This window comes from Diabrotica virgifera, chromosome 4, assembly GCF_917563875.1.
Source record: "Diabrotica virgifera virgifera chromosome 4, PGI_DIABVI_V3a".
NCBI lineage: Eukaryota > Metazoa > Arthropoda > Insecta > Coleoptera > Chrysomelidae > Diabrotica > Diabrotica virgifera.
The window spans coordinates 104,417,887-104,433,506 of NC_065446.1; the positions used below are offsets into that span (position 1 = coordinate 104,417,887).

The following is a 15,620-nucleotide window of genomic DNA, read 5'->3' on the forward strand; positions in this document are numbered from 1 at the left end:
TACCTAGTTTTTGTTGAAAAACTTTATGACTCTAATATATCAGTTTATTAGCACTAATTAAATAAATTCACAAAATATCACAATAGCAATTATTTTGAAAACACCGAAGACAATAATATTGGAGCGACCTTCACTCTATGATTGTCGAAACGATACTGCCATGGCTTGATGTACTATTCTTTTTCACTCTCTTTTGTCAGTCGCTTTTCTTTCCCAGTTCCTTACGTTCTTCTTCTTCGTGTAGCCATTCACGTCCACATCTGAACATAAGCCTCTTTAAGTCTTCCTTTCCATTGTTTTTTGTTGTACGCTACTTGTAGCCAATTTTTCCCGGCAGTTCGTTTCAGATCATCTGTCCATCTTATAGGAGGTCTGCCTCTGCTCTGGGTCTTTTGGGTTCGTATGGTCTCCAGGTTAGAATTGTTCTGTGCCATTTGTTAAGATCGCTCCTAGCTACATGTCCAGCGTATTCCCATTTCAATTTTAGTGATTTTTGTACCACATCGGTGACTCTTGGTTTTCTGTCTTATCCATGTGTTTGTTTTCCTGTCCTTAAGTGATATGCCAAGCATTGCTCTTTCCATCGCATGTTGAGTGACTATGAGTATGTTCATATTCTTTTTTTTTATTGTCCATGTTTGTGCCCCATATGTTAATATCGGAATAATGCATGCATCAAAAACTTTAGATCTAAGATGTACCTAGTTGAATTTGCTGATTTCTGAGTATATAGTTCAGTTTGCCGAATGCTGCCCATGCTAACTTTCTTCTTCTTTTTATTTCTTCCGTTTGAATTTCCCTATTTAGTATTATTATAGGTTCCTTACGTTAATTCTTCTCATATCTTCTGTAACTCCATTACTCCATCGTGACCTCGGTCTTCCTCTTCGCCTTATCCCGGCCAATGAACTAGATAGTACCATTCTGGGAATTCTAGATGGAATCATCCTCTGCCCATGACCCAACCATCTAAGTATTTGCGCCTTAATTACTGCTAGTATGTTAGGATCTTGATAGAGCTCAGTTAGTTCCTTATTTGTTCTTCTTACCCATTGTCCATTTAAGTTTTTCCCACCGAAGATTTTGCGCAGTATTTTCCTCTCCCAAACTAATAACAACTCTTGGGTGTTTTTTTGTTGTGACCCATGTTTCAGAAGCATACGTTACTATCGGCCTTATTACGGTCTTATAAGTGCTTAGTTTTGCTCTTCGTGATATATTTTTACTTCTTAACAACCCATTAAGAGCAAATATAGCGCGGTTGCCCGACATAATTCTCTTTTGTATTTCTTCTTCACAGTTAGGATCTCTTGTGAAGACATTTCATAAGTACTCAAATCTCTCAACTTTTCGAATTTATACTGTGTTCTCTTCGCTGTTGTCATTGTTATGTATTGCCCCCGAACGAATTGCTTATTTGTCCATTCCATATACTTCGTTTTTGCTTCATTTATATACAATCCTTTGGTTGCTGCCCTCTCCTCGAGTTTCATGACTGTTTCTATAAGTTGTATTTTGCTCCTAGCCAAGATTACCAAATCGTCTGCGAATGCCAAGCACTAATGTTTTTTGTGGTAAATCAGACCTGTTCTATTAATGTTTGCTTCCTGTATAACTAATAAGTAATATGCCAGCTAGGAGGCGCTATTTTAGTTTTTTCAAAAATGTCGTTTTCTTTGATTGGCAACGTGGCATTGAAAGTGTTAAAGTGTTTGATTTTTCGCCAACGATAAACCCGAAAATTTCGAGAGTTGTTACGAAAATTAAATGTTAACTGACAGTACCAGGTGATTATAAAGTGAAGGACAATAAAATAAGTGTAAACCCACTGTGAAAAAGTGATATTCGGCGTTAAAAACAATACTGACAATAAGAAAAACAAGTAAGGTTATATTGATAAGATAAATAAAACAGCTAGTTCTACAGCTGAAGTCCGGTTCGAATATAAAGCGGTGTTGCCAAACTTCAATTAAAGCGAATAATCGTTGGAAAGCGTAACTTAATAAAGTTTAGAGAGATGTATAACAGAGTATATAATATAACAGAGTATGTATAACATAGTACAGTACCCTCGGAGATCCGTGGAAAAAATTTACACCCAAAATAACAAAATTCAGTTTGGCAACACTGTGTGAATGTTGATAGTAACAAGATAAACAGAACTGTAATTTAGTCTAGACAAATTAATATATTTTTGCGCCAACAAAAATGAGATTTTTCAACCAAATAATGTTTCACATATGATGTGCAAAATAATTTTGAATTGGTTTCTGCTAATGAGCTTGCTTTTTTTGTCATTAAAGTTGAAAAAACTTTAGGATTTATTCTTTATAATCATTATCGTCCTGTTCTCATCTTATTATTTTCACTGTACTAATATCCGCCGAGTAATTTACAATGATTAATGCGATGTTAAAACATTTTATCGTTAGCGGCTTCTAGAGTGTCTCAGACATATCTTATTTCATTGATAAAATGCACAGTCCCACCGATTTCCACTTGAACCATACTTAACCATTATTTGTCTTAGTTCTAAACTGAGATGATTATTGCAAAGAAATGATTTCATTGTTATAAAAGTAGTTTTAGTCATTGCTATTCTGAGTTTTATTTCTATGTTAAGATCTAGTTAAGATCTAGTTAATGTTCCATTTTTATTAAATCAAAATATTGATATACTTTTTTTATTTCTCAGGTCACACTCCAAATTGGGATTTCGTAGCAGATTACGTCAATACAGTCTCCATAGCGTATCGCACTCCTAAACAATGCCGCCAGAGGTACGAGAATCATCTCATGCAACGGGAAGAAGGTAAACAGCTTAGTCTGGACAACTTCATGAAGAAGAAAAAGAACAAAGCCGGGCCCGTCCAAAAGTATCCGATGCCCACGAAGTCCAGCAGGTCGATGAGGACATCCCAGATGTATACTCAGGATAATAACTCATCGTTTAGTCAAATAATGGCGGATAGGTTTGAGGCGTTGAAGGCGCTAAAGAAAGTACCACCTCCGAAGCTGGGGGTTAATAATCCCTTATTGAATAAGACCAAACATGCCCCATCGCCTGTTTTGAATGAGTGTGGTATCGATATTGAGCATCCAGTTTTACCAGTTGACGTCGCAGCAAGGTTTGTATATATTTATATGTCTGAGTTGTTGTTATCATAAGGTTAGAAAAAGGAGATCAGGACGATATTAATAGGGCTTTTCATTCACAGTCATTTGTTTCGAGCTTCTGTTATAATGTCATATTTATAATCCGTGTATATTAATATTATACACAGGTTATACAACATATGAAAGAAGCTCGAAACAAATGACAATCGATGAAAAGCCCTATTGAGGGGATCAGATGCTAAGGGGTACAAGTGATAAAATGGTTTAATTGAGAAAAACGAAGTCAACGTTAAATTTACATAGTAAATTCTACAGCAAATTAATCGCTTATGAACTTATTTTAAATTAATTTTATACCTTTTATTTATGTAATTGTAAAAGTTTTTGTAAAGCTAGTATTTATTTTCGTTAAAAATATTTGAAACTTGGAAAAAAAACGTTCGCACTTGTACCCATCTGCTTCAAATTTTGCACTTGTTTCTCTTTGCCACTTAAGTACCTTACCAATTTCTTAAATTCTAAAACTAAAACAACAGAAAAATTACGGAAAAATTAAACATTTTTATTTATGAAAACTTACTTGGTACATTTTGTGTTTCACTTATTTTGAATACTTTTTTAATGGCTTGATTTGCAAAGATACTAAACAAATCACCAAAAATAATATCCAACACCTTACAGGCAAAGGAATACAAGTGAAGTTATACCTGTTTGCCGCAAACTGTTTTTAAATATTTCGTAAGTAGTCAAACTAGAACCTGCGATATGTCGCCACCAGTAGTTTAATTCACCTGTATATCATTCCCACTAAATTTTTAATACTATCCAGTATTATTTTGTGCACTTAACTCAGTTTACAATATTTTGTCACTTGTACCCCTTAGCATTTAATCCTCTCAATTATCCTTACATGGATCGAAGGTGACTTAATATGGTAATAATCCCATCGTATACCAGGAAGATATGGATACTGTGTTCTTAAAGTTGAGAGATTTATTAGAGATGGGATGTATGGATATGACTAACAGATAAATAGCGCAGATGATTAAATAGGTACATAGATAAAAAATTAGGTAACCGTTTGACAAAGGAAAATATGAAATACTGAATTTTAGGAACTGCAGGCTCATAGGGTGCCAATAAGTATTGACCTGAGATTTATAAAGGACTATAAATCTTAAGAAAACATCAGAACATTAAATAAGCAACACTGCATCAAAAAATTTATACACTTGAGAGCAAAAAAATCGACTCAAAAGTAAAATAAGTTATAGTTTTTGATTACGCTGTTTGGCAAGTGTCTATACACACAATGTAAATTTACAAGTAAAATATGGTGAACAGAAGTACAGTCGGAAAAATTAAAGAATACCCATGAACGATCACATCAATCACTTATTTTGTATTTGTTATCCTTTTCTATAACAAACGTTTGTTATTTATAGAAAAAGACAGCAAATACAAAATAAGTGATTGATGTGATCGTTCATGGGTATTCTTTCATTTTTCCGAGTGTAATTTTTATTGCAATTGCACAAAAAATATTTATACAATTAGTAACTAAAGAACATAAGAAAGATAATTTCATATTGTATGTGAGAAAACATGTCATGAATGAAAGTCATTATGTAATGAATATAAAAGTAAATTACCAGCAAAAATCTGAGTAAATCAAAATTTATACTGATTATTTCCTCCTCTGCGTTGTATTACACTTTCCTTATTAAGTTTTTTACTGATTCCTGAAGAATCGCCTCCCACTCTTCGTCTAATGCAGTTTTTAGCTCCGCCACTGTCACTGGTGTTGGATTACGGACCCAAACTCTGCGTTTGAGCTTATCCCTTAGGTGCTCGATGGGATTCATATCCGGACTTAATGAAGATCAGTCCATTGTTGTTATAATGATGTTGGCCAGGTAATCTTTCGTAATCCGCGCTATGTGCCATCGAGCATTATCATGCTTTAGCGTGAAGCCATTGCCCATGTTACCGGTGTAGGGAACAACACTGTCTTTGAGATTAGGAGATTATCCGTAAAGATAAAGTATCCCAAAATATATACGAACCACCTTCATAGCTCACTGTTTCGATACTGCAGCACTGGTCAAATTGTTCTCCGGGTCTCCGATAGACATGTCGTCTTCTGTCATTTCTTTACAAGCACATGCGACTCTCATCAGAGAATAAAATTCTGCATCATTGGCAAAGGTCCCAATTGACGTGTTCTTGGACAAACTGAAGTCAAGGTTGTTTCTGACGTGCGTTCAAATTGGGCCGTGTGTTAGCTCGTCTGGGAGTCACAGTGGCAGGCTTAAGCCTTCTCATACCTATTCACTGAGTGACGGTGACACCTTGAGACAAGGAAGAATTTTGTTGAATTTGGAACCAGTAGTTGGTTCTCTTCCTTTACTCTTATTCCCATTTTAAGGCAAAGTTCGAGACTGTTATATAGATATAGATTTTTTTCAGTACTGCCTTTTACTTTTATTAGTAATCTTCAGAATATATCACTTTTTGTTTATTTCTATGTTACAGGAGAGCAGAGAGAATAGCCAAAGAAAAGAAAAACATGACGCCCGATCAGCAGATTGCGGCTCGCCTTCAAATTATGAAAAACCTCATGGCGAACCAACAAGCCAGCGTAGCAGCATCTTCGCCCACAGCACAAGGAACAAGTGGAACTAGCACTCCTTCCACAACGGCCCAGGTGATAACCCAACAGAATAGTTCATCGGCTGCCACCACTACGGCTCCGGTTGTCAGTACTGCGGCGACTCCTCCAAGTAAGTAACAAAAATTATCTTTTGAGTTTTCTAGTAAAAAAATTTGTAAACAGAACTAATTTTGTCACTTCACTTCGATATTTAAACTAAATATATGTCGTTTTTCTCTCTCTCTCTCTCACTCCATCTCTCTCTACATTATGTCTCTCTCTCTTCCCCCCTCTCTCTCTCTGTCTGTGTCTCTCTCGTGTTTTTCCTATTGCTGACAACCTTTTATAATGTCAAGTTCAGTGCATTAATTTTTTGGCATCCTTGTGCCTGAAGAGTCCAAGTTTCTGTTCCGTATTAGTCCAGGGTAATAAGGTTTTTTCCATGACATTCGAGCAGCCAGGGTACTGAAGCGTTTTTTCGACAGGTAATATCTATGAGAACAAATTGTGACTATTTCCTGCGTAGGATCTGGCGGCCATTTTTATTTATAAACAATTTAATGTCGAAAAACGGCATTTTTTCCGATTTTTTTCAAATCAATGGAAAACAGTGCACCTTCTGGTTACATTAGCGCAAAAATCTTCGAGAGCATAGAAAAACCTTTAAAATGACGTGTTACAAAGGTTAATACACTTATTTATTGTTAATATAATTGAGAAAAAAGGTCTAAATTTCAAAAAAATTAATTTTACAATAACTATTGTAAAAATTAGTGTACAACTTTGAAATTTTTGTCAAATGAGGGTTAATTAGTGCTTAACACGTGACAAAAATTTCAAAGCGATTCATTTAATTGTTTATATTTTATTCAAATTGTTTATCCCAGAGAGCTTTTTTTTGCAATAACATAAGTCAGAAAAACAGAATGTTAGAACCACTCTGCAGGTGTCAAATGTAAGAGCATAAGCTAAACTTTCAAACCTGTTTAAAAAATGTTAATAAAGAGTGCATTTATTAGTAATAAATAATTATGAAAAAGTCTCGTTAATTTTTCCTTATAAACAAATTGAATAACTTTCTTGTTATGACCGGTACAAACATTTTTTTGCACATTCTAGAAGATGGCATTTTTATACGAACTTAGCAAAAAATAAGTTAGCCTAGGTCAATTAGGGCCAAAGTTAGCATCATTTTTTTTTTAAATCCACAGCTAATTTGTTTATGATAAATAAGAATCGAAAATAGCGCTCTTCCACTTCTAAAGACACGAAGTATTCAGAAAAAATTTTGGATTTATTTGCTCTTTAAGGGAGTCGTCAATAAAGCTTCAAAAATGAAGTAGAAGCATAAAATCCGTGCGACCTAAAATTGAAATATCAACTTCAAAATCCTACAATTTTTTGTAACTTGGGAACCAACCAATGGATTTTAATGTTTTTTTTTTTAATTTGTATGTACTTTTAGCGTACTTTACAAATATGGAGTCTGCTGATTTATAAATTATTTAATAAACAATTTAATTTGTTTAAAAAAAATTTTTTTTCAAAAAAAAATTTTTTTTACCGTATTTTAGGTGAACAACTACAATGTTATGTATGTAATAATTAATAAAAAATTGTAATAAATATATTATTACTACACTCACAGGCACAAAATTCGGCCACCCAAAATTTTTGATTAAGTTTAATAGTTTATAACTCTATTATTTGTGCTCCGATTTTTAAGAGTCTTGCACCAATTTGTGGATACATATATTGATATCGTTTCGTATTTTTCCGGTAACAAAAAAAATTTGCTTGCGTGGCATTATACAGGGGTGAATGGAAGCGTTGTATTTTGTACTAACTTTAAAAAATTCTGTGGAAAAACGGAAGGGCTCATTTTGTGTCATAGTCCTGTCATATTATCCCAGAGACATCACTAAAATTTTGTTTTTTGAATTATCCGAATATCTCTTTTCGTGTAAGAGCTGTATCATTTTTTGTAAGTAAAACACTGATTGACTCATAAAATAGAGGTTGGATTGATAAGATTAGAATGGCCCGCATGCAGCCCAGATCTCAATCCTGTTAAGCATTTATGGGATGAATTAAAAAGAGCTATTCGCCGTTATCTCAGGCCTCCAGAAAATTTGGTACAGTTATGGCCTTGGTAGAGGAATACCGGACTATTCCCCAGGTAATATTATTTTTTATTCATATAAATATAAAATCTAAGACATAAAAATTATTTGATAAACAATGAATCACAAAATTCAAATTACTGCAACTGTAAGCAAACTTATAGAGTAAAAGTCACACTTTTATAGAAATTTTTCTTTTATTATATAATATATACAGAGAGGGGCTAAATTATGGAATAAATTCATTTTCTCTAAAATCGTCGACTTTGAAGAAAAATCCCGAAACAGGTCGATTTTTATTTTTAAATTACAATTTTTTTGGCATATATTTTATACTAGTGTCGTCATCCATCTGAGCGTGATGACGTAATCGATGATTTTTTTAAATGGGAATAGGGGTCATGTGGCACCTCATTTGAAAGGGTGTTCAATTGTCTATTCAGTAATATAAACAATTATATCCTTATTTATACAGGGTGACCAAAATAATAATTTTTGAATTAAATTAATTGAAGCAAAAAGAAGAATGTATGTAATTTATTTAACTCAAAATACATTGTACTGCTGCCAGTAAATAAAAAAAATTATTTCACAAATAAACATTTCTTTTCGCTTAAATTAAATCACAGACAACCTCTTTGCAGTTTTAACATTAATTTTGAGCGAAAATCAATGTTTTTTCAATTTTCTGACAGCGATAGAAAGTATTTTGAGGTAAATAAACTGTATACATTCTTCTTTTTTCGTCAATTAATTTAATTCAAAAATTATTTTTTTGGCTACCCTGTATAAATAATGATATTAATGTTTATATTACTAAATAGAGAATTGATATATATATATATATATATATATATATATATATATATATATATATATATATATATATATATTCATAACAATTTTTTATCAATTATTATATACATAACATTACTTGGTAGTTGTGCACATAAAACACGGTAAAAAATTAAATAAATTGTTTTTTTTTTGTTTAAATAAATTAAATTGGTTATTATAATTTATGAATCAACTGACTCCATACTTGTAAAGTACGCTAAAAGTACATACAAATTAAAAAAAAACATTAAAATCCATTGGTTGGTTCCCAAGATACAAAAAACTGTAGGATTTTGAAGTTAATATTTCAATTTTAGGTCACATGGATTTACATACTTCATTTCTAAAGCTTTGTTGACGACTCCTTGAAAAGCAAATAGAGCCAAAAATTTTTTATGAATACTTCGTGTCTTTAAAAGTGAAAAAGCGCTATTTTCGATCCTTATTTATTATTCGCGGTGTGCAAGTACGTGGAAGGGAAACGAGAAACGACCGTGCGCGAGTCGCGGAGAAATATTGCAACTATCTTAAATAATTCATATTGTCAATTGAAATTGTCAAATTGACGTATATTTCATACCTTCTGTCATTGAAGGAGAAAAATTATATATTGCTCCACAATATTGATATGATATGCAATTATTATATAAAGGTAAATTTAATTAATTGTATTTTGAGTGCAGAACTGCATTTTAATAACTAATTTTATTTACTACATACCATTGTTCACGTTTTCATAACATAACCTGAATCTTATTTTTTCTTCTTACTATTTTTTTGGACTATGGCCTTGACAATTATCCAGTAACCAGGACTAATATAATTGGTCAATATAATTAAAAGTGCGAATAAAAGTACAGAGCGAAGAAATAGGGGTCGCTTTGCTGAACTTGCACGGTCCCAATAAACAAATTAGCTGTAAATTTTTAAAAAAATGTTGCTAACTTTGGCCCTAATTGACCTAGGCTAAATTATTTTTTTTTAAAGTTCGTGTAAAAATACTATCTTGTAGAATATGTAAAAAAAAATGTTTTTGCCGGCCATAACAAAAAAGCTATTCAAATTGTTTATAAGAAAAAATTGACGAGACTTTTGCATAATTATTTATTACTAATAAATGCACTTTTTATTAACTTTTTTTAAACAAGTTTCAAAGTTTAGCTTATGATCTTTTATTTGACACCTGCAGAATGGTTCTAACATTCTGTTTTTCTGACTTATTTTATTGCAAAAAAAGCTCTCTGGGATAAACAATTTGAATATAATATAAACAATTGAATAAATCGCTTCGAAATTTTTGTCACATATTACGCACTACATAACCCTCTTTTGACAAAAATTTCAAAGCTGTACACTAATTTTTACAATAGTTATTGCAAAATTAATTTTTTTGCAATTTAGACCTTTTTTCTCAATTATATTAACAATAAATAAGTATATCAATCTGTGTAATACGTCATTTTAAAGATTTTTCCATGCTCACGAAGATGTCTCTATTAATGTAACCACAAGGTACACTGTTTTCCATTGATTTGAGAAAAAACGGAAAAAATGCCGTTTTTCGACATTAAATTGTTTATAAATAAAAATGGCCACCAGATCCTACGCAGGAAATAGTTACAATTTGTTCTCATAGGTATTACCTGTCGAAAAAACGCTTCAGTACCCTGGCTGCTCGAGTGTCACGAACAGGGTATATTTTTGCCTTATTACCCTGGCCTATATGGAAATATGAAGAATACAAGTCAATTTACCAATCCCATCTTGATTTATTGAGAGATATTCTAGACTTTAGTTAGTAAGGCTTCTGCGAACTTCTGCTTCTCAGGCCTCTCTTACTCTGTTACTCAACTGAATAGTGTTGAATCTAATCTGTCGATTATTTTGGTCTTGCCAACTTTTGTTCTTGTCTGGTCCTGCTTTTGTTCTTTTTAATGCTTTCCAAATCAACTCCTCGCAGGAGATCTAGCATTTTTTTGTTTATTTGTAGTGTCATCAGCCAATCTTAAATTGGAGATTTTTCGACCTGCTATCGTTACTCCATGGACCCATCCTTCTAAAGCCATCATCATGGCATGTTCACCATAAATATTGAATAAGTCAGGTGACAAAATGTATCCTTGTCCCATCAGTTGCCTTGTATTTCAAATGTTTGTTTTTCTTTTTTATAATATAATCTTCTTTAAGCGCCATCTCCGCGACGGAGGTGGCAATCATCATAGCTATTCGGATACGGTTGCTCTGAAAAGTTGATTTGATGTACATCCGTACCATTCTCTCAGGTTGCGCAGCCACGATATTGTGCGGGTCACTATGCTTCTTTTTCCTTGAATCTTTCCCTGCAAAATCAATTGGAGCAAGTTGTATCTCTCTCCACGTGTAATATGACCGAGATATTCCAATTTTCTTGTGTTGATGGTATTTAAGATTTCCATTTCTTTATTTATCTTTCTCAGAACCTCTGTGGACATATTATGCCCACGATATTTTCAGTATTCTTCTGTACACCCACAGCTCGAATGATTCTAGTTTTTTCATTGATGCAGCATTTAAGATCCAAGCTTCCATTCCAAAAATCAACGTCGAGAAAACGTAGCACCTAGCCAACCTAACTCTTAGCTCTAACTCCAAATCTCTTGTGCAGAGCACTTTTCTCACTTTGTTATTGCTCTAGCCTTTTGTATTCTGATTTCCTGTGAGTAATCTCTTGTGGAGTTGATCATTGTTCCAAAGTATGCATATTGGTCGACTCGTTCGAGATTGGATCCGTTTATGAAGAGATTCTCATTTCTTTGAGTTTACGATATTCTCATAAACTTTGTCTTCTTGGCGTTCATTATTAGACCGTATTCTTGTCCAAGCTCCGCTATTCTGGTCACCAGCTTCTGAAGACCCCCAATATTTTCAGCTAAGATGACAGTGTCATCCGCATATCTAATGTCGTTAATGGGAACTCCATTTACTTTTATTCCAGCTGTTGTACCCTCAAGAGCTTTTTTCCAGATCTCTTCCGAGTAGGCATTAAAAAGAATATAATGAATATTTTATTTTGCAGATGCTTTAAGAACTCAGCGAATAATCGCTTCTCCGATCCAAACACCAACGGTAGTCTCGGTTTCCGGCCTCAGTGCAGCTCAACTACAAGCTGCAACTCAGCGTCTCATAGTATCAGCAGGTTCTTCTGGACAAGGCAAAGTAGTGGCCACTACAACGGCTCTTCAAGGCAAAGCCATTGGTCAAGCACAATTGGCGATGATCCGGCAAGCGAATATCAAGCAGCAGCTGCGACTACACACGGGAAATTTACCGGCTCAAGGAGTTAAAACGTCAACTGTCACGATTGGTGGTCAACAGACTGTTGTTCAATTCACACAAGCGCAGCCCAGAGCTCAGTTCATAAGACAAGGTACTGTTACTGTCGGCGGCAAAACAGGAATCACTAGACCGGTAACAGAAAGTGAAGTAGCGCAGTTGTTGAAGAAGCAGCATCAACTGCAGCAGCAGAAACTGAGCACCTCAAGTGGTGGTACGATTCAAAGTCTATCACCACAAGTACTAGCCCAAGCTATTCAGGCTGGTACGTCTGGAGCGTCTGTTGCTACTCTCGTGAAGACAGTATCGTCCACACCTGGAGGTAAGTCATTTGCATATTCTTTACATTCATATTTAAAACCTACTGTGTGTCTGAACCTTCAATACTGATTGTTTATTTGTTAACCTTTGCAGCTACTCAAACCGTCACGATTCCCGTCACTGGTGTCTCACTTTCAGCCCAAGGTAAAAACCTAGCTCCGAGTCTGAAAACGACCAATGCCAACCAACTGCGACAGTTTCATCTGCAACAACAACTACTGGCACAAAAGAAGCTAAGCGGCCAGAAACTTAGTATTGCCCAAGTGGGCAAAAACAACATGCAGGCTCAGTTGATAGTCGGTTCTAAGCCACTCAGTACAGCGATGACCGTTCAGCAGTTTCAACAAGTAATCAGGTCGCCGTTGAATGTTAGTCAGGGACCGGTAGTTTTGGCAAAAGGACCACCTACTAGAGTTATACCGGTGAACACGCAGGGATCAAAGCAGACTATACAGGTGAGTACAATTTCATGAACTTCTTTAACTCATGAATCCATTCTAAGAAACTTGAACTGACCAGATTATACAGTAAGTGCCACGTTATTAGACACATGGGTACCTAATTGCTATGGTCTAAGACAGTGTTTCCCAACGTGGGGCCCACGCCCCACAGGGGGCAATTTGGTAGTTAAGGGGGGCAATTCGTATATGGGCTCGACACGAGTTTAACCATTTCCCTATGGGTCATTTAAATGCAATGCTAGATTTCTGTGAAAAACATTAAACTCTATTTAGTGCTCATACTTGATTTAATAATCTTATTCTTGAGGCTAGTTAGCAAATATCTTTATTCATCGCCTAAAACCGTCAATAACAGCACTTCATAAAACAGTTCTTGAAAAAGATGACAAGAATGTAAAAGCTATGCCACTCAGTAACAATACTGTTAGCAGAAAAATAGACGAAATGGACGAAGATATTGAAAAACAACTTGTTGAAAAGCTGGAAACAAGAAATTTCTTAGTGCAAAGGGATGAATCAACTTTGAGAGACAGTGAAGCAGTATTAATAACTTACATAAGATATATTATTAAGACAGGGCATTTTGTTGAAGAAATGTTGTTGTTGTTCTGTAAAAACGTTGATTTCAATCAACGGTAGAAGGTTAGAAAGCACAATAATGAAGATATCTTGTGCTGCTGATGGTGCTCCTAATATGATATGCAAAAAAATGGCTGCTTAAAATTGGTGAAAGATGCGAAAACTTGATTAGCTAAAAACATCTCACCTGTTATATTATATGAAGCCGAAAGAAAGTATATTGATGCTATTAAATCTAATGCCAAATGTGAGCGCCTCTTCAAGCTATTTTGCGAAGAACAAAATGAAGACCCCGTGAGACTTTTATTTCATACTTACCTAAGATCGTTATCTGAAGGGAACTGCTTGAAAAGATTTATGGAACTGTCTGATACTTAGTGATACGACACACTTGAAATTAAGTACCTGTTAACAATGGGTGGCAAAGGATTTGTGAGGTATGTAGCCGAAATCTTTGAAAAACTAAATATCTTAAATAAACAACTTCAAATAACAAATAAAATTTTTGCTCATGCAAAAGCGAAGATATTTGGTGTAATTACCCATATTGAGTTATGTCAGAAACATACATAGAAATACATAGAAGTTACATAGAATGTTACAGGGTGTTCGATGACAAAGTTGCAGACCAAACTTTTGTTTTTTTAAATGGAACATCCTATATTTTATTTTGTATTCGAAATTTTCTTAACTTCCCCAACACAAAAATATAAAGGTTTGTTATGTTATACAGGATATTTACAAAGTTATAACCAATGTTCTAAGAAAATTGCAATAACTTCAGCTCCCTGTATAAATAAAAATAAGCACAACAGCAATGGTTTATTGGTGTCATATTTTTTTGATGATTGTCAAAATTTATAAAAATGGTTGATATTGCTAATTTTCTTTATATATCGAATACAGATTGAGTCAAAACGCAAGCACATTATTTTCTCAGTAATTTTAAATAGAACTAATTGTTATCCCTAATTAATAACTTGCTCTGAAAAATGAAAACATCTCGAAGACTAACAAATTTAGACATTAATTATTATTAACATTATACAATTTATATTATATTATACAAAATATTATACAAAAATTAAGTACGGTAATGGTACTTTTCGATAGTGATATAAAATACAGGGTGTTCCATTTAAAATTTCTGAGAAAAGAATGTACTTGCGCTCTGACTCACCCTGTATTCGATATAAAGAAAATTAGCAATATATATAATTCTTAAAAATTTCACAATCAACAAAAAAATATGGCACCAATAAACCATTGCTGTTGTGCTTATTTTTATTTATACAAGGAGCTGAACTTGTTACGATTTTGATAGAAAATTGGTTATAACTTAAAAGCCCTATATAACATAACAAACCTTTATATTTTTGTGATGGGGAAGTTAAGAGGATTTCGAATATAAAATATAGGGTGTTCCATTTAAAACAACATAAGTTTGGTCTGCCACTATGTTATCGAACACCCTGTAACATCCTAACTAATTTTTTAATGTGAAGATCAAAGTTGGCTATAATTTTTGTTATTAACTTTTATTGCTATCTATTATTATAGCGGATCTACTGAGCTTTATCACACTAATCAATCGCCTGTATATTGAATTTAAAATTATTTTAAGACCAAAAATTTTTTGTCATTACTTTTTAAACCACAGAAATGTCTGGCAATTATAATTCATATCTCTAATAATGTTTAAAAAGTAATGACAAAAAAAATTTTCGTCTTAAAATAATTTTGAACGCAACCACAAACCATACATACTCATAGACGTTTCACGACCATGTTAATCTTTCGGATCGAATTAACGCCATCTCTTGATTGGAATGGGAACTAAATTGACAAATTTTAGTTACGTGAGAATTTCAAATTATAAATTTTGCGGGATTTTTGACGAAATTTCGCAGGAAATTAAAACAACAGAAAGACCATTCAATGTTTTATTCCATATTTTACTGAAAACTTCAAATATTCAAATTTGTCTTCAAAATGCTAAACACTACTGCTATGTGCCACGTGAAAGCACTGATGTGTATCGAGTTGAATGAAAATTTTTGAAAGAATCTTGTAGAATGATTGTTTGGATAAATATTACCTTATAATCTTTTACAAACTTCCAAAAATATATAGGTCCGAAATGTTGATGACACACTTGTCTATTGGAATAAACTGTTTCAGGATCTATTATATTGTTCGTTTTTTAATGTGGAGAAA

The 15,620-nt window shown here is 33.6% G+C and overlaps 1 protein-coding gene across 2 annotated transcripts in view; it reads left to right on the plus strand.

The window, feature by feature from the left end:
- LOC126883075 (helicase domino) overlaps positions 1 to 15,620 on the plus strand; it is a 170,250-nt gene that overhangs the window by 146,051 nt on the left and 8,579 nt on the right. For both annotated transcript variants that reach the window (XM_050648300.1, XM_050648299.1), the window contains exons 19-22: positions 2,696 to 3,128; positions 5,653 to 5,900; positions 11,786 to 12,364; positions 12,457 to 12,818. In XM_050648300.1, coding sequence (XP_050504257.1) covers positions 2,696 to 3,128; positions 5,653 to 5,900; positions 11,786 to 12,364; positions 12,457 to 12,818 — 1,622 coding nt within the window. The remainder of the gene's footprint in view (positions 1 to 2,695; positions 3,129 to 5,652; positions 5,901 to 11,785; positions 12,365 to 12,456; positions 12,819 to 15,620) is intronic.